We start from the raw sequence: 25,569 nt of genomic DNA, 5'->3' as shown, positions 1-25,569 counted from the left end.
GTAAGAGAGCACTGGTTCTAATCAGTGAAATTAACACAAGGCATGGATTCACTATGCTTTCAGAACCTAGGGACTTCTTAGAGAAGGAGGTGCCCTCCAGGCTCTTAGAGTGGTCAAGACAATGGACAAGAAGGGATGGAGGGGTCTGTGGCCTCTGGTCACTTCAGAGCACTCCAACTGGATCTCAGCATTGGGTGGAGAGGTGCCAGGGCTTAATCTGATGTCTTGTGACCCCACCGGATCAACCTCTCCAAGTTGTGACGTCTGACATGTACTTTAGTAAAGGTGTTGTGAGTGATATGCAGAGGATGCATTCATGCATTCAGAGGTCTGGGCTGGAGGCAAGGAACACATGAGCTGATGAGAGCCTATCAAAATGTTGTAGCACAGCTACAGAAAGTTTTAACATGTGGTATAGTGGTAAAGAATCTGCCTTGCCAATGCAGGAGATGTGAGAGACGAGGGTTGAATCCCTGGGTTGGGAAGATCCCCTGGAGAAGGAAATGGCAACCCACTCTGGTATTCTTGCCTGGAAAATCCCATCAACCCAGAAGCCTGGGTATAGCCAATGGGATTGCAAAGAGTTGGACCTGACTGAGCGACTAAGCACACACACAGCCCTGCGGAGTCTTCAAGTGCAATGGCGGGAGCAGCAGCCTGGATGTCACGGTTACACCAGAAATGCAAAATTTCATCTTCCATGACCCAAGGTCTGTGGAATCATCTTAACAAGATCCCTTGGTGTGTTGTATGCACATTAAGGTTGGAGAATTTCTGACTTAAATCACCCTGGTTGGCTCATCCAGGGCTCCCTCCCTGGTGTTCACTTTCTCCATCACTTCTTTAACGCTACATTTTAGCCACACAGATGTCTCGCAATCCTTTTAATTGTGTAGAATTAAGCATCTGCCCTCTGTCCCTGCAGTTTTCTCTAGCTATGTGTTTTCTTCCTCTCTCACCATCCCACTGGCCAAACACCACCATCTGCATGATGGAACAAAACCCCAGACAAACCCAAACTTTCAGTTCTGATGACTTATTCACTTCTTTGCTGGTTCAGCAAATGCTTATTCAGGGTGACCCTCTGGGGAGTTGTGACAATAACAAGTGTAGTGTTATTTCCTAGGAGCTGTGTGCTTAGGGGAGGCAGACCCCCAAACTCAGGGTGACAGCATGGCAGATACTCTGGTGGGGTCAGGCCGTTAAAGGAGCACCTTGCTGCTGAAGATGTGGTTAGTGGCTTCGTAAGAGAGGAGACATCAAGAGTGAGAAAGGATAGCAAGGAAAGATTGACCTGTCCCTTCTGTCTGAAGGCTTCGAGGATGTTCTTAGAAAGTGCCCCACCCCCACCCTCCCGGAGGCTCTCAGTATTTCTCCTTTAGCACTGTGTTACCCTGCACAGGGCTGGGTGATTCATCTGCCTTCTCCATGGCACCACAGCCTGCACAAGGGCAGAGCCATATCTGTGCCACACACTGAGCTCCCCGGGGACTGGTGGTCAAAAGCATCCATTGAGGAAGAGAGGGCGGTTTATGGTTCTGTATTGTGGGCTGGTGGGGAGAAGGCTTTAACCCACACTAGGGTGGGTTAAAGGAAAAGTGAGGATAAAGCAGCCTTCTTTCTCAAAAGTTGCTTATCAAGGAAAGAACACAAGAGAGCAGCATCTGGAGAGGAACTTGGAGGAAGTGGGGTCGGTTCTTAAGATTTCTGAGTTGATTATTCAATTGACAAATATTAGTGGAAGAAGGTACAGTTGGACCTCACTCTTTATGGAGGTTCCCGCAAGTATTGAATCCCAACACATGTATCTCCAGCTGATAGTGAGCAAGGACCCTGCCTCTTTTTCAGCGCTTATACTGTAAACAGGGTCCCTTTGATGGTCTATTGGGTGTCATGTTTTTCACAGTTTTGTGCTTTTGGTTGGTGATCTTGCTGTTCAAAATGACCCCCTGAATGTAAAATGCAGTTTTGTGCTCCTAAACCCAGCAAGTCAGATGTACCTCATGGAGAAAATACATGTTATTTCAGCTTCAGCCAGGCATGAGATTCAGTCCTGTTGGCTGTGAGTTTAACATTCACGAATCAACCAAATCAATGTGATGAAGAGTCTTTAAACAGAAACTCGCGGAAAACATGGCCATGCAGAGGCTCCGACCTCACCTGTGGCTCCTCCTGGACCAAGGCCTCGGTGTTCTGAATTCAGGAAGGGTGGGCAGCGGCCTCACAGCGTGGCTGCCACGAGTGGCAGGAATTGGGGACTTTCTCTTCTAGGGGCCGCTCCGGGTCCTGGGATCAGGCAGCGAGGACAGACAGAGCTGGACTTGACCCTCAAGCTCTCCCACCAGCTGGGCGACTGTCCCTGGAAATAGAGGGCGTGTGCAGGGCCTAGCACTCATCTGTGGGGGGAAGCATTACCACTCACAGTAACACAAGATCCTCCTGGCAGCAGCATACACCTTTTCCTGTCCTTTCCCGTATTGTGTTCATTTTCTCAGGAGAGTAGCTCAGGAGTAGCTCCTGCCTGCTCCTGGCTCCCCATGCATGCTCTCAACTCCTCTCTCTTGGGTACTTTATTCCCCCCACTTCCCCCACATTGCTTTTCCTCAATCCTGCTGTATATTTGTCCTTCCTTTAAATTTCCCTTTAGTTGCCTCTTTCTGAATCTGCTGCTGGATCAGACGGGTTTGAGGAGTTGGTGCTCTTTGAGGAGCAGCGGCGGGGGGCCACTGGGCAGTGAGGACCGGGGTGGGTGGACGCCAAAAGCCGCCCAGGAGGGGAGACATGGAGGCATCTGAGCTGGGAGCACATTTCAGGGAGCCATCGGTGTGGACAGTCAGCAAGGCACTTGGCTGTGTGCAGAGGTGAGGAGACTGTTCTAGAAGATGAGGTAAGAAAAATGTCTTCAGTCCTGGTGGCTACAGGCCTAGACCTCAAGACAGCTTACCTGTGGCTTTCTGTTTTTTTGGAGGGGGCTTTTATTTAATATTTAAAATTGAGAGAACTGAGAATCACATGCAGCTGTAAGAAATAATATCTACAGGTCCTTTGTCTATTTCCCTCACTGGTAAGATTTTGAAACACTGAAGTTTTAGATCCTAACAACATTGAGACAACCCATTGATCTTATTCACTTCTCTCCGTTTACTTGTACTTATATGAATATTTGGGAGGTTCCTGATGAGGGTGGATGTATTATTTGTTTTCCAGAATTGGAATCCTAATGATTCCAATTTCATATGCGTCAGAGAAATTCTTAGGTTTTTCTTTGTAAATATTCACATGACATTAGAACACTGAATATTTATTTCCCTCTTGAGTCTCTCTCCCTTCCTTATATGTATCTAAGATTCAGTGGGACCTTTGAACTCATCCTCTTATCTATAGAAATGGGTTTTAAACTCAGTCTTCCCAAGAAATCTCCTGTTATTTCTAGTGAAGGGTAAGCATACTGTGGTGGCTTTGACACGTCTTAATTCCTCCTGGATAGCAGTGTAGTCATATCCAAATGACATGGGATGGGGAGTCCATTGACAAGCACTCCAGGGACAGCTAGGCTCAGAGGGGCAGTGTAACCTTTGACCCAGCCCTACATCTCTTTCTGGACTCAGTGCACTCATCTGTAAATGTGATCTTCCAATTTATCTCTCAGACACCTCCCAACTATAGTATTCTTTATAGCTTGTAAATTCTGTGTGTGTGTGTGTGTGTGTTTATATATATGATAACAGGGTAATAAAATTCATTTTATGTCCTTCTCTCTGAGTCATCTGCTGTTTTTTCAAGCTTATTTCCTATCTTGCCTTTCCTCAGATTTCTTCCAAGGATTTTATCTCAGTAAGTGAAGTACAGATAAATACCTTTATAAAAAGGGGGACTCTTATGTTGGAAAGTGGCAATTCTGAGGTCATGTTTTTCTCCACATGGCTTGTGTTAATAACTTCTCTCCTCACTGTGATATGTGTCTTTAAGAAATGTATAATTGCCAAAGATGGCAGAGATGGTCTTCATTTTGCACGAAGCATAATTTTGCTGCTTGCATCATAAGTTCTAATGTGTGTGTCAACTGCGTATTATTTTTAGATTTGATTAAATACCTTGATGGCTGGTGTCTGTCTTCTTGGAAAAGGTTTCTTCGTTGCCTTGAGTGGTTAAATGATTTAAAAATCACTGGAAGAATAAAAGAAGAGAAACATTGGAAAAACTGATTAGGAGTAGGGGGTATGATGTATAACTGTTAAAAATGTATATATCTGACCTTTAAGTATTTGCTCTAATTCATTATTAGATGTTCCATTTTTTCACTTATTTGAAAGGCCCCTTGTCTAGAGAGGCAAATCAATATTTACAGTGCATTGGTGCCACAGAGAATTTGAAGGTTTATCCCCTCTTCAAAGGAAGGCACACATCAAACAGCCTCCACCTCCACCCGGGACCTGGTGACATCGTCCCCATCTCTGGGTGCTTCATCCAGGAGCTTAATTATTGAAGATCCTCATCTTTGAATTTTCCTGTTAATATTTCAGAGGCCATACTTTGAAAATCTATATATTAAATAAATCAGAAGATTACCAGGAGAGAAAGTTTTATTATTGTGTTTTGAAAAGTATTGATTTTCCTAAAATGGACGGTAAGGAATCATAATAATAATGAGCAAATTACCTTAAATGAGAAGCTCCCATTATTTCTAATTGCTTGCAAGAATGCAAATTGCATTGGATTATTAGTAATGCTGAAAAATTGTGAGCCCTAGAAACATGAAGCAAATTATAGGCAAAAAGGCTGTTTTTGTATTTTATTTCTCTGAGGCCAAGACAAAATTGAGTTCTTTTATGCAGCATTTTGCTTTTTCAGGACACTGAGAGGTGGGGAGCTTGTCAAATGAATCAGGCAGTTGTGTTTCATGCTTCATTTTGTTGATAAGGCCAGACATCTGGAGTAGTCTCTTTCCTTAGAATCATGTTCAGGTCATCCAGAGACCTCAAGGCAGTTGTGGCTACTTCTGCATTGTAACCCACAACTCTTGTGCATTTTTCATTCTTCTCTGAGGCAACTGGTAATGATACTACTTTGAGATGCTTTTATATTTTTTTCTAGCGCCTCTTCATAAATGGTTTTAAGTTCTGTTTAGGATGAGGTTTGGTGGATGATTATCAGTGTAGGAGTATATGATCCTATATGGAATCATATAGTTTTTAGTTTTAATGGTAAATCTCTGATTTTATAGATGGGGACACTGAGGTCCAGTGAGGTGGACTGACATGTTGGGATTACACATCTAGGCAGGTGGTGGTTCTTCTTCTTTTTTTTTTTTTTTTTGGTAGACTAAACAATTTTATTTGTGCCTTATGGTTCTAAAATCTGCTTACTTGATAAACTGTTGTTGGTCAGTCAATAAGTTGGGTCTGACTCTTGCGGCCTCGTGGACTGCATCAAGCCAGGCTTCCCTGTCCTTCACCTAGTAGTCCCTAGACTACTAGGGGGGGAAAGGTACAAACCAACATGCACAGTATGAGCCCGTTTTTGTGAAATAAAGCAGAAACACACTAGGAATACAAAAACTAAAGGCAAAGGCTGAAGTGAATGTTAACCAAAATCATAAAAATTACAGCTTTTTATAATTCTTCATCCAAGTACGTGGTCAGGTCAGTTCAGTTCAGTTCAGTTGCTCAGTTGTGTCTGACTCTTTGCGACCCTGTGGACTATAGCATGCCAGGCTCCCCTGTCCATCACCAACTCCTGGAGCTTATTCAAACTCATGTCCATGGAGTCGGTGATGCCATCCAACCATCTCATTCTCTGTCATCCCTTCTCCTCCTGCCTTCAATCTCGCAGCATTAGGGTCTTTTCCAATGAGTCAGTTCTTTGCATCAGGTGGCCAAAGTATTGAAGTTTCAGCTTCAGCATCAGTCCTTTCAATGAATATTCAGGACTGATTTCCTTTAGGATGGACTGGTTGGATCTTCTTGCAGTCCTAGGAACTCTCAAGAGTCTTCTCCACATCACAGTTCAAAAGCATCAATTCTTCGGCACTCAGCTTTCTTTATATAGTCCAACTCTCACATCCATACATGACTACTGGAAAAACCATAGCTTTGACTAGACAGACCTTTGTTGGCAAAGTAATGTCTCTGCTTTTTAATAAGCTGTCTAGGTTGGTCATAACTTTTCTTCCAAAGAGCAAGTGTCTTTTAATTTCATGGCTGCAGTCACAATCCGCTGTGATTTTGGAACCCCCCAAAATAAAGTCTGCCACTGTTTCCATTGCTTCCCCATCTATTTGCTATGAAGTGATGGGACTGGATGCCGTGATCTTAGTTTTCTGAATGTTGAGCTTTAAGCCAACTTTTTCACTCTCCTCTTTCACTTTCATCAAGAGGCTCTTCAGTTCTTCTTCACTTTCTGCCATAAGGGTGATATCATCTGCGTATCTGAGGTTATTGATATTTCTCCCGGCAATCTTGATTCTGGCTTGTGCTTCCTCTAGCCCAGCATTTCTTATGATGTACTCTGCATATAAGTTAAATAAGCAGGGTGACAATATACAGTCTTTACATACTCCTTTCCTGAATTGGAACCAGTCTGTTGTTCTATGTCCAGTTCTAACTGTTGCTTCCTTACTTGCATACATATATCTCAGGTGGTCTGGTATTCCCATCTCTTGAAGAATTTTCCACAGTTTGTTTTGATACACACAGTAAAAGGCTTTGGCATAGTCAATAAAGTAGAAGTTGATGTTTTTCTGGAACGCTCTTGCTTTTTCAGTGATCCAACGGATGTTGGCAATTTGATCTCTGGTTCCTTTGCCTTTTCTAAATCCAGTTTGAACATATGAAAGTTCATGTTCAAGTACATGGTCAGTACTATAATACTCCAAGTCATGGCTTCTCCTAACCTGTATTCAATTTTTTATCTTTCTAATGGTATCATTTAATGAACATCTATTAATTTTAATGGAGATTTGGGTCCTTTGCATCACTAAGAACATCTCAGGGAGACTGTTAGGCAAAACTCTATTCATAGTGATCCAGAAACATATTTTGTGTTGTTCACTGAGTTGGTACTGAACCAAAGGTGTCCAGACACTAATGGGTAAGATAGTCCCTTTGGCACAAATTAAGATGGTAGCCCCAAATGTATTCCTCACTCAGCACAGCTGCAGTTTAAGGAAAAAAGCCATTTTATCTGGTATTCTTGATGAGGCAGCAAAATGATAACTTTTAAAAAATCCTGACCGTTGAACATCAATTTAACATTTTGCGTAACAATGTGGGAGGCAGGCATAAAGTGCCTGTACATATTGAAAGTAGTGAAAGTGTCGCTCTCCCAGTCATGCCCAGCTTTTTGTTACCCCATGGACTATAGCCCTCCAGACACAGCTCATCTATCCAAATGATTTCCCAGGCAAGAATACTGGAATGGGTTGCCCTTTCCTTCTCCAAGGGATCTTCCTGGCCCAGCGATCCAACCCTGGTCTCGTGCGTTGCAGGTGAACTCTCTCATCTGAGCCACCAGGGAAACCACATATTGAGAAAACTTGCATGTGATGATTTGAGTTGTAAGCTAAGATAACCATTTTTAATGGAGCAGCGCTTTTATTTGAAAGAAGAATGGAAAAGCTGTGTCTATTCAGACTTTGGTTATCTGGCAGGGTTTCTAGAAAATGGATGAACTGAGCCTTGTCATTACATGGAAAACAAGTTATAGTGTTCATTGCCAAAGATAACATTCAAGCTTTAAATTCTAGTAGAATTAGATTTGGGGAAACTTATATCCCATTGTGAGCATGATAATGTCCCAATACTTAATGATTTTTCTGATGGAATTGGTAGTGATATTCACATATGTGATTTTCTGCTATAAAGAAATATATCAACATTTGGAGGGTTGGTTTAACCTAATTACTAATATATTCCAAGTAATTGTTGCAAAATTTTTCATGGGTAGAAGATCCATTCGAAGAGTAAGATGTAACAAGAGAACAAGAAGTTTGCATTCTATATTGCAGCTAACCTTCGAGTCAAGTTTTGGTGTGGTATCAAAGATATATTATCTGAGGAGATTAATTTTTATTTTATTTATTTGCCTGCACTGAGTCTTAGTTCTCTAGGCCAGAATACTGGAGCAGGTAGCCTTTCCCTTTTCTGGGGGATCTTCCCGACTGAGTGATTGAACCCAGGTCTCCCACATTGCAGGCAGAGTCTTTACCAGCTGAGCCACTTAGTTATGGCACATGGGCTTTTAGTTGCTGTGTGTGGTATCTAGTTCCCTGACCAGGGATCAAACCTGGGCCCCTTGCATTGGGAGTGTGGCATCTTAGCCACTGGACCACCAGGGAAGTCCATCTGAGAAGATTATTAAAATCCTACTTCCTGTCGCAGCTAAGTGTTTGTGGAGTTCTTTTTTTCTTTGTATGCTCGGTCATATTGCAGCAGGTTAATGAAGAAGCAGAAATGAGAATCCAGATGTCTGCTGCTAAGCAACACGTGAGACAGTGCCCCTCTCCAGCTTCATATGCTTTGTTTTGTAAAATCATTTTCATAAAATTCTGTTGTTTATGTTAACATGTAATAGGTTTATTATTGTTAACTTAAAAATGAATGAATAAATATTAAAAACCTTTTTTTCTCATTTTCATTTCTAGCATGGTATATGCCTAGCTATAACCCACATAAACGAAAGTTTTTTGGGTTCTCCAGTAACTTTTAGAGTGAGAAAGGGTCCTGAGGTCAAAGTTGAGAAATACCAGTATAGGTGTCTATCCCCTGGGGCATGCTTCGTCATCTTAGGCATCATACTTCCTTTATTGGACTAGTAGAGATTTTTTATTTTTTTCCTTCATTTTTTTTTTCCTTCTCCTTTTAGCATTTTTGAAATTGGGATTGCTCTTGTTTCAGTTTATATGTATAGCTAATGTAATAGTTCTTCAACTCTCCCAAATCTAATGATGCTATTAAAATCCATGTTTGATTTCTCAGTGTATGTAATTTTACTTTGGAAACACTGCAAAATTCTTCCCCTTTACAAAATTGAGACTGACATTTATATCTGCAACTAGCTAGAAGTGGAGTTTATTTTTCAATGAATGGTCGAATAATAGAATTAATTTCATGATTTGGGTGGTGATGAAGTGCTGACCAAGGAGCCTGAAGTTCTGGCCAGAAAACTCTCCCCATGCTCTTCCTGTCACCTCTCAGGCTCCACTTACTGGTCTGTGGAGTGAGTCATATGTTTCTCCACTGGTCCTGCATGCGTGCTAAGTCACTTCAGTTGTGTCCAACTCTGCAACCCTCTGGACTGAAGCCCACCAGGATCCTCTGTCGATGGGATTCTCCAGGCAAGAATACTGACTGGAGTGGGTTGCCATTCCCTCCTCCAGGGGATCTTCCTGTCCCAGGGATCGAACCTGCATCTCCTGCAGCTCCTGCATTGCAGGTGGATTCTTTACCACTAAGCCACCAGGGAAGCCCCCTTCTCCACTAGGATTAATGCTTAATATAAAGATTCAGATCCTTTCAAGTCATTGACTTCTTAATGTTATTTAATATGTGCATGCATGAGTGTAAACTGGATGAAAATGACATAATTTTCACACAGCCATAAAATGAAGAAATTATAAACCAATAAAAATGTAAATTGTCACTATCAGTGTGAGACACTGTCTAAATCGCAGCCAGCGTGAGCTGGACATGTGATGTGTTCTGGTGTCCTCACATTTGCTGCCCGTGTGCTCTTTGCTGACTCTGTTCTCACAGTTCATCAACTGCAAGAAAACCTGACTTCGAGATCATCATGCTGTCACTTGGCATTCCTTTGCTGAGAACATATTGTTTACTTTTCAAAATGAGTTTGAACTCCTGCGGCATCCTTCACCCTGTGGTTTGTGTCTGTGCCCTGGCATCTCGCCAGAAGGGCCAACTGAAAGGTCTGCAGTCCCGTTGTAACCCCACCTCTCCTTGAATCCACTTTCTTTCCCTGCATCTCGAATGTTGAGGGTTACAGATGCAAAGAGGTGCAAAGTGCTAATTATTTGTGTCTGTTTCAGACTAACAGATTAACACAGTGATCATGACTTTTCAGAAGACGATGATCCCAATTATTTATCTAATCTGAATCGGGTCTGCAGTGTATTTCTCTTGGGCAGAATTTCAGAAACAAGTTGAGTAAGCTGTTTTATTGTGTCCAATCGAATTCATTGAAATTTATTGTCCCTGAATTTATTTGGGGTTGAAACGTACTTTCAGGTACTTTAAAATTTTATCATTGTCTGCTTTTAGTCATGACTGCTTTTAGTCATTACTTCTGGACCATTTTTAAGGCCTTTTGTGAACTAATAGTGCTTCTTTTAGACTTAACACACACACACACACACACCCACACCCACACACACACGTATACACAGTTCCTTAACAACCAAGCGATCAGCAACCCTATAACTAATAGTGCTTCTTTTAGACTTAACACACACACACACACACACACACACACACACACACACACACGTATACACAGTTCCTTAACAACCAAGCGATCAGCAACCCTATAACTGGAGGCAACCCATATCTAAGGAGCAGTATTGTAATTTCCCAGAAGTATTTTATTCTCCCTCCTCCCCATTTTGTTGCTTTTCTGCTTACATTTTTGATTTTTGAATCTGAGAACAATTTTGTTAATTGGGAGAGGACTTTTTTTATGGTAAGAGCATAGTACTATTAACACACTTCGATCCTTAGAGGTATATTTTTGTGAACTTGTTTTTGAGAGTGACTGTAGAGTTCTTTGTTTTGTTTTGTTTCTTTTTTTTTTGGTATAAATTGTAAGCAATAAGGACTGTCACACTTTTTTTACATACACTTAAAAATTGGAAATTATTCTTTCCTGTAATTTTCCTGTATGTGTTTCTCTTAGCAAATTAAGATAAACACCAATAGTATTAAATTAAATGTTCAACATATTTTTTTCTCTGGTTATGTTACTCAGACTCTTTATTGGTTATCAAATCCTCATGATGTGGAAGCAAATGTTAAATGCAACATTTTAGTATTATTCATATGCTTCTCTGATCATTCATATGTTTTCTCTGATCATTTCTAATTTGCTTTAACATATTTAAGACTATTGAATTGACAATGGTTTAAATGTAACCGTTAACATATATAAATCATCTTTCCTTAGTTTCACATCCTCAAGGATCTCTATAGCCATACATTGACCAGATGCATCAGTATTCCAAAATTGTTTCTCATAGAATAAATGATGAGTTTATTCCTTCTCCACTAAAGCTGTTTTATTTGAGGCTTTTAATAAATATTTACCCTGCATCCTAGGTTTTGTAAACAAATTGCTCTAAGCATTAATTTAATCTAAAATTTTGCCATATGTTTATTATGCTCTCTGCTCAGTTGATGTGTGGGGCTTTTGGTTCTCATTCTCAGAGTTACAGATGCCTGTGCCTGTGTTCTTCTACCTGGTTTTGTAGTGTTTCTTTTCCGTTGTCACAGTGATCACATCTGCTAGCATGTACCCAGTACTAACCTGAGTTTGTTACTGATTTTTGTTAGAGTAATTGCAAACAGAGTACAGCTGATAAAACATCACATTTTATGTAATTATGTACGTATGTGGCAGGTACTACCTGAGTTTACTGCCAGGTGGCGCAGGGGTCAAGAACCCGCCTGCCAGTGCAGGAGATGCAAGAGACAAGAGTTCGCTCCTTGGGTTGGGGAGATCCCCTGGAGAAGGCATGGCAACCCACTTCAGTATTCTTGCCTGGAAAATTCCATGCACAGAGGAGCCTGGTGGACTATAGTCCATGGGATTGCAAAGAGTCTTGGACGTGACTGATTGACTGAGCATGCACACTTGCGTATTGGTGTTCTACTTTTAAGATTTCATTATCTGAAGGATAAGAAATATGTTTGTGCTTTGTACTTTTTGATAATACTTTGTTGAGCAAAAGAAATATTTTATTCAACAGATTTCTTTACTAGAAAAGCCAAACCAATGTCGGGATGATAATAGCAGCAATGGTTATTTTTGTCACTCTCTGTTGAGTGCACACCATGTATCAGGAACTGTTTTAAGCAGTGTATTTCATTTAGTCCTTGCAGTACCCTTAGGTGAGAAGTGATGTTTTATTGCTATTTGTGTAGGAAGGGACCAGGGAGAGGCCAGTGAAGCCACTTGCCTAGAGCCACACAGGTAACAGGTGTGAAATGCAGATACACCTGGCCGTCTTACTCCAGAGCAGGTCATCCTATAGATAAGTATTCTTTCATCCTGTAGACATCCTGTTTCTTTCACAGTGAAGTCTTTTAAAGAAACGACTGGAATTTCTACTTAGGATGCTACCCACTGTCACCTTAAAGTGTTACTCTACTCTAATCTTTGGGATTTAACTACCTTTATTCTCACACACAGTTTTCAGGTGTTAGGTTATCTTTTAAAAACACAATGCTCTTTTGTGTTACAGATATGCCTCTTCACGTCCGACGAAGCAGTGACCCAGCGTTAATTGGCCTTTCCACGTCTGTCAGTGATAATAACTTCTCCGAAGAGCCTTCAAGGAAAAACCCCACACGCTGGTCGACAACCGCTGGCTTCCTCAAGCAGAACACTGCGGGCAGTCCTGCAGCCTGTGACAGGAAGGTGAGCGCCTCCCATTCGTGTCTCCTTCACACCAGTGAGGGCTGGCACCCAAGGGCCACAACTCTGTGTCCACAGCATCCCCACTGTGTCCTCCGTGACCTTCACACCAAAGTTCCAAGCACTTCCTGTATTGTATTGCCCTCAACTTTTCTGATAAAAATCTGTATTATTTTTCCATTTTTTTGAATTGATAACATGTTCATATGATTAAACATGAAAACGTACAACGTGAAATATATACTTAAAGTCCCTCTCCAAACTTGTCTCCTGGTTACCCTTGTCTCTGTCCTCTTCAGCAACCCTCTTGGGAGCTTTTTCCGTGTCCTTAAAGCAGTACTTTGTCAATGTGTAAGCGTATATTGGCCCCTGAGGTATACTAAGGAAATCACAGCATATGGACTGTTGAGGATGAAAGTGGACGTTATCCGTGGTCATTTGCTCTCACTATTCAATTGATAATTTTATCTTCATACGAAATGAAAGCTCACTGTCTAGTCTTAATAATATTCTCTTCTTTGACCTGATTTAATTTTGTCCATGACCTAATTTATTTAGTCTAAATAAACAAAACGTTATTTTAGTCTATTTAGCCTACTTTTTTCTACTTTGTATTAATGGTCTTTGTCATATATTCCTTATCATCCTGTTCTGTTAGGCCTCTAACCTTTTACCCAATGAGCTTTAAGCTATGCTTGTCATTTTCACTGCTGAATTTATAAAATAGATTCTCAGTGAACATCCATTGAATAAATTAATGATCATTTTTCAGTGCAGACTGTAACTGAGCACTGTATGTATTAAGAAGTAAGGAAACATTCAGTTCAGTTCAGTCACGCAGTCATGTCTGACTCTTCGCGACCCCATGAATCGCAACACGCCAGGCCTCCCTGTCAATCACCAACTCCTGGAGTTCACTCAGACTCGCGTCCATTGAGTCCATGATGCCTTCCAGCCATCTCATCCTCTGTTGTCCCCTTTTCCTCCTGCCCCCAATCCCTCTCAGCATCAGGGTCTTTTCCAATGAGTCAACTCTTCGCATGAGGTGGCCAAAGTACTGGAGTTTCAGCTTTAGCATCATTCCTTCCAAAGAACACCCAGGGCTGATCTCCTTTAGAATGGACTGGTTGGATCTCCTTGCAGTCCAAGGGACTCTCAAGAGTCTTCTCCAACACCACAGTTCAAAAGCATCAATTCTTCGGTGCTCAGCTTTCTTCACAGTCCAACTCTCTCATCCATACATGACCACTGGAAAAACCATAGCCTTGACTAGATGGACCTTTGTTGGCAAAGTAATGTCTCTGCTTTTCAATATGCTATCTAAATTGGTCATAACTTTCCTTCCAAGGAGTAAGCATCTTTTACTTTCATGGCTGCAGTCACCGTCTGCAGTGATTTTGGAGCCCAGAAAAATCAAGTCTGACACTGTTTCCACTGTTTCCCCATCTATTTGCCATGAAGTGATGGGACCAGATGCTATGATCTTCGTTTTCTGAATGTTGAACTTTAAGCCAGCTTTTTCACTCTCCACTTTCACTTTCATCAAGAGGCTTTTTAGTTCATCTTCACTTTCTGCCATAAGGGTGGTAGCATCTGCATATCTGAGGTTATTGATATTTCTCCTGGCAATCTTGATTCCAGCTTGTGTTTCTTCCAGCCCAGCGTTTCTCATGATGTACTCTGCATATAAGTTAAATAAGCAGGGTGACAATATACAGCCTTGACGTACTCCTTTTCCTATTTGGAACCTGTCTGTTTTTCCATGTCCAGTTCTAACTGTTGCTTCCTGACCTGCATATAGGTTTCTCAAGAGGCAGGTCAGGTGGTCTGGTATTCCCATGTCTTTCAGAATTTTCCACAGTTTATTGTGATCCACACAGTCAAAGGCTTTGGCATAGTCAATAAAGCATAAGTAGATGTTTTTCTGGAACTCTTGATATTAATCACATATTAATAGTAAAATAAATGTAGTTTGATATTTGCTTGGTTTAGCCTTTGCATCTATGTTAAAATACCTTTTTAATATCTTTTAACACAGTTTCACATTTCAACAAACTCTTTTTTGTACTAGTTTGTGTAAAGAAAAAAGAAGGAATATAAAAGTTTAAACTGAGAAGATTCTTTTAAGAAAAAACAATGTACTGTAGTCTCTGCTTATTTTGGATGAGAGGTTTAACTGTTAGGCTCATTCTTCTGACCTATTTTATTAGATATGTGATGAGTATCTTATTGAGATTAGCCTGAAAATTTAGAATTTTTTATCACACAACAAACTATTCAAAGAATCTGGTTTCTGAATAGGCCTCACAACCTTTCATTTATGTTTGGAATAGACCTGATTTACTTGGATATTCACAAATATATGGCTTCCCTGGTGACTCAGACAGTAAAGCATCTGCCTGCAATGTGGGAGACCTTGATTTGATCCGTGGGTTCGGCAGATCCTCTGGAGAAGGAGATGGCAACCCACTCCAGTATTCCTGCCTGGAGAATCCCATGGATGGAGGAGCCTGGTAGGCTACAGTCCAAGGGGTTGCAAAGAATTGGACACAACTGAGCCACTTCATTTCACAAATATATAACAAGTCAAGTTGGTAGTTTAAAAAATTTTATCCTTTTAAAAAGGTTTTTGCTTAGTTGTAGGATAGTGGGTCAGAACTCATTGAAGAAATGAAGGTTTTCTTTTTAACTCATTCAACATCTTTTCTGTATGAGTCAGCTTCACTTGTAGTGAAGAGAACCACAGGAGCTATTTTAAACATAAAAGGACTTAATATTGAGAATTTGTGTTTCAGAAATTTCACTGGAAGGGCTGGCAGAGCAGGCCATAGTCTGGGCCCCCAGGGCTTTCTGGACGGTGTCTGGCTGGTCTCAGGAGTGGGCACAAGACCTCATGTCCCTGTGCCTCATCTGCTCAGCAGACGTCAGCACCGTCTTCTCATGTGCTCCCCTTGCCCCCTGCCACCTGTGTACCTGACCCGAACCCAGGAATACCCCAGAGAACACTGCCATCTCCACTGCTTGCCACTAATAATAGCCCAAGAAAAACCTCTGTTTCACAGTTATCATTAACATCACAGGCTCTTGAATCCAAATGAGTAGAATGAAGTTTACTCCAGATACTTGTCTACAGGGGGATTTTTTTCCTGGGAAATGAACTTTAGTGTTCCAGCCTCCAGAGCCCACAGAGGCTACCCGGAGCAGATGGGGATCCTTCTGGCCAGTTCTTTTTAAAATAACATGTATCTGTTATTGTAAAAATGCGGGCAACTAGTAGCATGGAACAAAACTATAATAGCCTATTTTGAAACTCATTTTAATACAGATGTTAATGATCACACACACAAAGTTGAAGTCATTCTCTGTCTACATAGTTGCATCCTGATGATTTCTACATTTCTTTCCATTTCCTGGGGATTTCCCCTGGTGTGAATTTTGTTAGAAAATATTTTTGATGAATGCAAGATATTCCAATGTAGAGTATACTTCATCATTCTCTAATTGTTGGACATTTATACTATTTTTTCACATTATAAACATCATTGCTATGAGATAAACTTGAATATAATTTTATTGGTTTTAAAAACGGTTACTTTACCCAACAAACTTTTTTCCTATGGGGAGTGGTATTTAATGTAGCCAGATAGCCACACTATTCCTTAGCAATGTCCTTGATTCATACACATATCTCTAGATGACATCGTATTCACGTATGGCACATGTAAAAGGTAGTGTGCAGGGAATTTGTCTTTTGAATTATCTTTGGCTTTACTTTTCAATACCTATTTACTAAGTTTCCTGGTCTAGATTTTAAGCTGTTTGTAAGTTAATCTGAGGAGTGTTTTTTGTTTTTTTAGCATGTATATGTCTAATAAATGCTGTCTTATTTTCTGTAAATGACTTGCGATGTTTACAGTATTAAGGAAGAATGCTTGAAGGAAAGCATACTTGCTTATTGGTATTAAATTTTATTTGTGTTGCATCCACGAGCACTCACTCATGCTGGGCAATTTCAAGATGTTATAAATTCTTATCAGTGTGTAGAGATTTAGGTTTTCTGTATAAAAACATGGAAATAAATTAGTTAACGGTTCATGGTTCTGTTCTTGTATAACTCATCTGCCTATGTAAGTAGTTTTTTATTTTTCCAAGTTAAACAAAATGGTTTTGGAGTAACTAATCAGCTAGAGCCTCTTCTTTCTGAACAAGGCAGCCACAGTGAGTTCTGCCTTGTGGCTCAAAACCACAGACGAGAGGTGGAGTCTAACCAGGTTAAACAGTGATGCTGTGCTTTCGAGTTTAGAGGGCACAATGCACAGACTTAGATGCTACTAAGCCAGATGAGAACTTGGAAACCAGGAGTGCTACAAACTTCCGAATTCCTTCAATTATGTCAGTTTTACCTGGCAGTGAGGCATAGAAGGGAAGAGAATCTTGGCTTTTTTTTTTTTTTTTCAGAGTTCTCTGGAACATTGGCTCATTCCTGTTTCTCAACATTCTGTGGCTGACTGCCCTTTCCACCTCTTTGAGACCAATTTGCTCACACTGTGTGTGGAAAGTATCTTGCTAGAAGATGTATTGTCCTTTGAGATTTTGTGTGTGCAAATTAATATTTCATCTTGGGAAAGAGTCAAGATATTTCAGTCAGCGTGAATATTTAAGTTGTCTTGCCACCTGTTCAGCCATCCTTGTTAGGTCCATACCCCTATGAATGAAGTGGCAACCTAGGATGTGGACACGGTTTCACTCAATTCAGTGTAATGAGGCGCTTATCACAACCAGCCTCCCATGGGATTTCAGGGACAAGGTCTCTGTTCTGTTCATTGGGCAGTGGTTATAAGCTGTAGTTTCTTTCTGATGAATAGTAAGAGGTGTTGCTTTTTTAAGGTAGAAGTAGATGTTTTTCTGGAATGCTCTTGCTTTTTTGATGATCCAGCAGATGTTGAAAATTTGATCTCTGGTTCCTTTGCCCTTTCTAAAACCAGCTTGAACATCTGGAAGTTCTCGGTTCATGTACTGTTGAAGCCTGGGCTTGGAGAATTTTGAGCATTACTTTGCTAGCATTTGAGATGAGTGCAATTGTGTGGTAGTTTGAACATTCTTTGGCATTGCCTTTCTTTGGGATTGGAATGAAAACTGACCTTTTCTATTCCTGTGGCCACTGCTGAATTTTCCGCATTTGCTGACATATGGAGTGCAGCACTTTAATAGCATCATCTTTTAGGATTTGAAATAGCTCATCTGGAATTTCATCACCTCCACTAACTTTGTTGGTAGTGATGCTTCCTAAGGCCCACTTGACTTTAGGTGAGTGATCACACCATTGTTATCTGGATCATGAAGATCTTTTTTGTATAGTCCTTCTGTGTATTCTGCCACCTCTTCTGAATATCTTCTGCTTCTGTTAGGTCTATGCCATTTCTGTCCTTTATTGTGCTCATCTTTGCATGAAGTGTTCCCTTGGTATCTCTATTCAATAAGTATAGTTTAATTTCCTGCCTATTTTTTTGCTAATTTGTGTTATATTGAGAGCATTTTTCTGTGTCTTGTAAATATTGATAGCTTGCACAATGTTCTGTTATGTAACAATTTTTCAGACTTGTTTATTAACTTTGGTGTTCGTTGTTGTTGTTATTTAACATATTTATATGTTTGCCTTTTTTTGCTCTTATAAATAATCTTTAGAAGTACCTTTCAGAGGATATCCTAATATACCAGTCAGATGTTGACATCTCTGATTATTTTCTTAGAATAGATTCCTTAAGCAGACTTATTTGACTAAGGAAACAAACGTTTTTAAGGCTATTGATAGTTATTTCCCATAAATTCATAAATGATAAAGTGAAAAGTACTTACGTTATATAAAAAGGTTTGTGATAAGTCCTAGAGGGGTGGGCTGGGAAGTGAGAGGTAGAATGAAGAGCACCAAGAAGCAACTGATACTACTTCTGAATTCCAGTACTTACTCTCCTACTGAATAGCTTAATGGTTCCATTTGACTGTGCATCAGAATTACCTATGGACTTCTAAAGATAAAACACATTGATACCAATAGAGTCATGTATCTGTTTCAGGACATTTGTGTGTGTTTATTTAAAGCTCTTCTGTTGATTCCAGGAGAGTCTTTTTTTTAAAGAACTTGGGTCCAGTTCAAAAGGGATGATGTTTTTGCCTGTTAAGAGAAGGCAAATAATAGTATAATTCTGTTTTTGAGATGTTTTCTTTTTAGGCTAGGTTTTCTCTCTTAGAATAGAATCTGGAGCATTTAGCATATTTGATTTTGTGACATTTCACTTCATTTCACACTCAGCTCATAATTATCATTTTTAAATGAAAATCTATTATTGAGTCTTTTTAAAAAGTATAACAACATCCCATTGAGATATTAGATCCTATCTTATCGATACAAAGCTAGAATAGGAGATATTTTTCTAGATAGAAGCTATGATAAAAGCAGTATTTTTGTTTATTGTTAATTTGTGCATCCATCCTGCCCCCTAATCTTAGTTGAAAGTGCATTTGAATACATAAGGTCATTTTCTGGGACATCAGATTCCTAGCATTAGAGTCACCAATGCTGATCAGACACAAGAAACCTCCAGAAAACTCCGACTACCTGTTTTATTGAGAGTGGGAGTAAGAAAACTTTTACAGTTGATATGCAGACAATAAAATAGCAATAATCTTTGAACCCTATTTCATGTGATTGTAAAGTAGCTGCCTTGCTGGCTCAGTCATTCATTCATTTATTCATTCATTGTAAAACGATACTCCATATTTAGCTCTTTTTTGCTTCCTTCTGCTCTTCTTGAACCTTTGGCTTCTTAGTCTGCTTCTTCTCATTTTTCTTTCTAGTGTAGAAGACCAGACATATTGGTAAATTTGAAAATACTAGTCCATTTTAGCAGGAGGCTATTAAAAAAAGTTGTTCATGCCATCTAGTTACAATAACCATCTAAAACCGCAAAGGATGGGCTAAGAAGTTTTTTAAAACCATGTTTTCTCTGTGTATAGCTGTCCTTAATTTTCTGCTAGATTGTTGTTAAGTTGCTAAGTTGTGTCAGACTCTTTGTGACTCCATGAACTGCAGCACACCAGGCTTCCCTGTCCTTCACTATCTCCTGGAATTTGCTCAAACTCATGTCCATTGAGTCAGTGATGCCATCTAACCATCTCATCCTCTGTCATCTCCTTCTGCTCTTGCCCTCAATCTTTTCCATCTTCAGGGTCTTTTCCAATGAGTCTGCTCTTTGCATCAGGTGGCCACAATATTGGAGCTTCAGCATTAGTCCTTCTAATGAATATTCAGGGTTGATTTCCTTTAGGATTCACTGGCTTTATCTTCTTGCTATCCAAGGGACTCTTAAGAGACTTATTCAGCACCACAGTTCAAAAGCATCAATTCTTCATTGCTTAGCCTTCTTTATGATATAGCTCTCACATCCATACATGACTAGTGGAAAAACCATAGCTTTGACTATGTGGACCTTTTCTGGCAAAGTGATCTTTCTCTTTTTTAATATACTGTCTCAGTTTGTCATAGCTTTTCTTCCAAGGAGCAAATGTTTTTTATTATTATTTTATTATTATTATTATTTTTTATAGTACTTTTTCCTTTACATTACTTTATTTTTAATTTTTTTAAAATTTAAATTTATTTATTTTAATTGGAGGCTAATTACTTTACAATATTGTATTGGTTTTGCCATACATCATCATGAATCTGCCACGGGTGTATACGTGCTCCCCATCCTGAACCCCCCCTCCCACCTCCCTCCCTGTACCATCCCTCTGGGTCATCCCAGTGCACCAGCCCCAAGCATCCTGTATCCTGCATCGAACCTGGACTGGCGATTCGTTTCTTATATGATATTATACATGTTTCAATGCCATTCTCCCAAATCATTCCACCCTCTCCCTCTCCCACAGAGTCCAAAAGACTGTTCTATACATCAGTGTCTCTTTTGCTGTCTCGCATACAGGGTTATCGTTACCATCCTTCTAAATTCCATATATATGCGTGAGTATACTGTATTGGTGTTTTTCTTTCTGGCTTACTTCACTCTGTATAATAGGCTCCAGTTTCATCCACCTCATTAGAACTGATTCAAATGTATTCTTTTTAATGGCTGACTAATACTCCATTGTGTATATGTACCACAGCTTTCTTATCCATTCACCTGCTGATGGACATTTAGGTTGCTTCCATGCACTGGCTACTATAAACAGTGCTACAATGAACATTGGGGTACACGTGTCTGTTTCAATTCTGGTTTCCTCGATGTGTATGCCCAGCAGTGGGATTGCTGGGTCATAAGGCAGTTCTATTTCCAGTTTTTTAAGGAATCTCCACACTGTTCTCCATAGTGGCTGTACTAGTTTGCATTCCCACCAACAGTGTAAGAGGGTTCCCTTTTCTCCACACCCTCTCTAGCATGTATTGCTTGTAGACTTCTGGATCGCAGCCATTCTGACTGGCGTGAAATGGTACCTCATAGTGGTTTTGATTTGCATTTCTCTGATAATGAGTGATGTTGAGCATCTTTTCATGTGTTTGTTAGCCATCTGTATGTCTTCTTTGGAGAAATGTCTATTTAATTCTTTGGTCCATTTTTTGATTGGGTCTTTTATTTTTCTGGAATTGAGCTGCAGTAGTTGCTTGTATATTTTTGAGATTAGTTGTCCGTCCGTTGCTTCATTTGCTATTATTTTCTCCCATTCTGAAGGCTGTCTTTTCACCTTGCTTATAGTTTCCTTTGTTGTGCAGAAGCTATTTTTCACAGAGCTAGAACAAATAATTTCACAATTTGTATGGAAATACAAAAAACCTCGAATAGCCAAAGCGATCTTGAGAAAGAAGAACGGAACTGGAGGAATCAACCTGCCTGACTTCAGGCTCTGCTACAAAGCCACAGTCATCAAGACAGTATGGTACTGGCACAAAGACAGAAATATAGATCAATGGAACAAAATAGAAAGCCCAGAGATAAATCCACGCACCTATAGACACCTTATCTTTGACAAAGGAGGCAAGAATATACAACGGAGAAAAGACAATCTCTTTAACAAGTGGTGCTGGGAAAACTGGTCAACCACTTGTAAAAGAATGAAACTAGAACACTTTCTAACACCATACACAAAAATAAACTCAAAATAGATTAAAGATCTAAACGTAAGACCAGAAACAATAAAACTCCTAGAGGAGAACATAGGCAAAACACTCTCCGACATAAATCACAAGCAGGATCCTCTATGACCCACCTCCCAGAATATTGGAAATAAAAGCAAAAATAAACAAATGGGACCTAATTAAAATTAAAAGTGTTTTTTAATTTTATGGCTATAGTCACTGTCTGCAGTGATTTTGGAGCCCAAGAAAATAAAATATGTCACTGTTTCCACTTTTCCCCTATCTGATTAGCTTTGAGGGAAATCCAGCAGAGACCCAGGTCTATCACTAACCTGGTACAACATTTGTACTTTCTGCAAAAGGCCACTAAAACTATAAATATCACCTTTTTATTTTGCATATTAAAAGATCTTAATTTGAATGCACTGCATTTTTGTGCTTTCAGTACCTAATGAACCTACTCATTTCTGCAATAGGCTAACCTCAAGTGCCAAGCTCTACTAGTCTGAGTTTTTAATAACTCAGATTCATCTTCTACTTCTGTGCCATGTTTAGGAATGTAATCTTCCTTCAGATGCTTTAAATAGTATAATTTGTGTTCATAGTTATGAAATCCTAAGGTGCTATTGAGAAAATGGTTAAGCCTGGATGTGATATTTTTAGAGCTCACAAAGCATTCCAAGAATATAAATCCAAAGCAATGTCAGGATTCTTGTTTAGCACCCTCAAAGTTACACATCCTACAGATGGAAATGAAGATCATAAACCCGTTTTCTTGAGGGAGGAGACCAGGAACTCATTAACTTACATTGAAGAAAAATTCAGGTATTCTTTGGACATATAAAAGTATTTTGGCCTCATTCCGTCTCTCTAAGTGGTTTCTATTTTTAATATTTAATACTTTAGTTCTAAACCTACCAATTCGGGTCATGAAGTCATGGCCTGTCACTAAAGAGCAGAGCCTTGGTGGGCTGCTGGGACTGGTTCCCTGGCGTTTGCCCTCCTGCTCTATTTTACTAATGACTTGCATGTGCTCTAGGGGCCATCATGTGGGCTCCTGTAGGAAGATGTATTCCAGTCAGCATTTCTTACAGAGTGGGGGTAGAAGTGGTTTCCATCTGTGCCATCTCCAAGTGTACTGTTTTTGAAGTTTTGGTGTTTTTGTGTAGTGATAAGCCAAGTTGATCTGAGTACTTGCAGGGTGTATTATGTGCTGTATCTCATCTGTTCACTCTCTGAAGTCTAAGTATTGTTGCAATTCATTGACCAAGAGGTAGAGTCTGAACTCACCTTAGAGTTAAACCAACTGCTAAACAATAAAGTTATTAACTTGGATTATCCAGTTTCCTATTCTGTGCTTTTGATTTTCCTGCCCACTTTCCTACACGCTTACAGACTTTACATATTGCCCCAATGTTCATTTAGTTGTATATTTTAAACTGTAAAATATTTCATAACAACCTCACTTCTGTTGCCTCTAAAATTTTCTGGTAGGCAATTAAAATAGAAATATAAGAATAATCAGCATTTGTTATTAAAAAACTGGCATAATTTTTAAAACCTTACCAAGTCTGTATTATGTCTTAGCATCTTAGTCTTGAGTAAAAATACACTAGCTTCGTTAGTGTCACTAATCCTCTTGGTGAGTACCACTGAGCTGTACAGTTAAATATAGTTAAAATAGTATGTTTTATATTATGTGACTTTTATCACAGTGGTGGTGGTGGTTTAGTTGCTATGTCATGTCGGACTCTTGCGACCCCATGGACTGTAGCCTGCCAGGCTCCTCTGTCCATGGGATTCTCCAGGTAAGAATACCAGAGTGGGTTGCCATTTCCTTCTCCAGGGGATCTTCTCGACCCAGGAATCAAACCCAGGTCTCCTGAACTGCAGACAGATTCTTTACCAACTGAGCTATGAGGGAAGCCCTTTATAATTAATAAACTTTATTACTTATTGTTGATTAGTGCTGACAGTTCTTATATTCCTATTAATTGCTTAACAGAAAGTTTTAGAGGAGATAAAAATGATGTTCTATATTTTTCAAAAATATATCTGTGGAGATGCTTTACCCAAGGAAACAATTTCACAATTAAGGGGAAAGCTTTACCAGAACTAAATTGTATTAATAGATGGTCCCTGAGAACTTTTCACAAAAATGACTCAGTTGTTCTGCTAATCTACTCAGCCCATTGAACTTATATAAACAGAAAAATGTAAGAAGGAGCTGCAGATATTTACATTGTCACATCAATTGTATATGGTGTCTATTTTAGTAAGTTCTTTGGATATACATTGCTTTAAAATTAAGGTAAAATATTTTCAGATTTTAGCACCCTCTTTTACTATCATATATGCTTTAAAATCAAGGTGAAATATTTAGATAGGTAAACCTAAGAGATTCACATTGCACATTTAGGTGATATTAACACAGCAGATATTTTGGATTCAGAGGGCCACTCTAAGTGTTTTTCTCTCTCTCCCTCACCTCCTTGCATCTGTTCCCTTTCTCCCTCGCAGTTTGCTCCTGATGCAAAATGCGATTGTTACTTGCAATTTTAGTTTGAGATATGAACATTTGGAGTTATGTGTTTTTGAAAGAAAATGAAATGTAGATGGGTATTTTGTACCTTCAAAATAAGAAACAAATAGCACTTTCTAAAATGTTTGAAAATTGTTTCAGATTCAAATTTGTTTTGCAGAGTCAAACAAGTGTTGCTTGTCATCTTTATTGTATTAATTGTTTGGAAAATGAGCTAGGCTCCGCAGTGTGCTCTGACTCACAGCATTTGCATCCTGTTTTTTTCTTATACACTTGCTCTTGGTGGAGGGAAGACTGTCAGAAGTGGTCAGCCCGACCTTACTGACTGTGGGCTGCACGTGGCTGTTGGCCGGCTAGGTGACCGTGTTGATTTTATATGAAATACAGTGAAAGAAACGAAATGGGAACCGCTGCAACTGCTGCTTCCCTGTGAGCTCTTTTCCTTTGTTGCTCAGAATCCAGATGGAGACAGCATCTTTGAAACTTGAGAAAATATGACATTTTCCTCTGCCTCTACCTTCTCCTCACTCCCGATACATATTGTCATAGGATAAAGGAGCTAATCCTAGCTGTATCAGACAAGAGGTCATTGTATTTAAAACAGTTGTAAAGCAAGCATTTTATTGCTCATGATTATTCCCAAGACTATGTAGTATTTATGAATGAACCAACCATCTCTAAGATAAATATATTTTGTGATTCAAGAACTTGGGTGGTACTTTCCCATGGGAGAGGGTCATTGTGTAAGAATGGCTGGATGTCAGAATTATGTCATTACTCAGGTAAACCACAATTCCTGTGTAGATTGAGAGGGAGAGCCTGGAAATGTCATCATGTAGAACCGGGCACTGAAGTGGGGAGGTAGAACCTTGGGAGCTGGTTAAGCACCTTAATCTTCGTACAGTATTTGTCAGAACTTCCCCGAATCCCTGTTTCTTCTTTTAGACAGTGAGAGGTTCAGTTGGATATTCTCTACCCTTTACCTTCCAGCGTTTAAAACTCTGTTTCTGAAGTTTTTCATGGCATTCAAACTGCTGAGGTGGGTTAGGAACAGCTGGGGACATTGGTTCGAAGAAGGAGCCTGACTGAGACTGAGTTTCACTGATTTTGCTTTTCTTGGATTTCCTGATCTGCTCCACAAGCAAATCCGGCCGCTTCAGAGAACCCTGTGCTCCGATGCTCACCTCTGGAAGCGTTATGGCGATCCTAAGTAGATGTACCTCCATGAGAGGTTTGAACACCCCCTTTAAGGTCA

General features: G+C 39.8%; 1 protein-coding gene across 50 annotated transcripts in view; it reads left to right on the top strand.

Moving 5' to 3' along the window:
* PARD3 (par-3 family cell polarity regulator) overlaps positions 1-25,569 on the top strand; it is a 579,141-nt gene that overhangs the window by 244,150 nt on the left and 309,422 nt on the right. For all 50 annotated transcript variants that reach the window (XM_086334618.1, XM_086334607.1, XM_086334597.1 and 47 more), the window contains one exon: positions 12,470-12,645. In XM_086334618.1, the coding sequence (XP_086190744.1) occupies positions 12,470-12,645 (176 nt within the window). The remainder of the gene's footprint in view (positions 1-12,469; positions 12,646-25,569) is intronic.

Source organism: Bos grunniens, chromosome 13 (assembly GCF_055505025.1).
Source record: "Bos grunniens cultivar Pamir isolate PY7600 chromosome 13, Bosgru_T2T1.0, whole genome shotgun sequence".
NCBI lineage: Eukaryota > Metazoa > Chordata > Mammalia > Artiodactyla > Bovidae > Bos > Bos grunniens.
The sequence above is the reverse complement of the archived record's forward strand: the minus strand, read 5'-3'. Positions and strand labels throughout refer to the sequence as shown.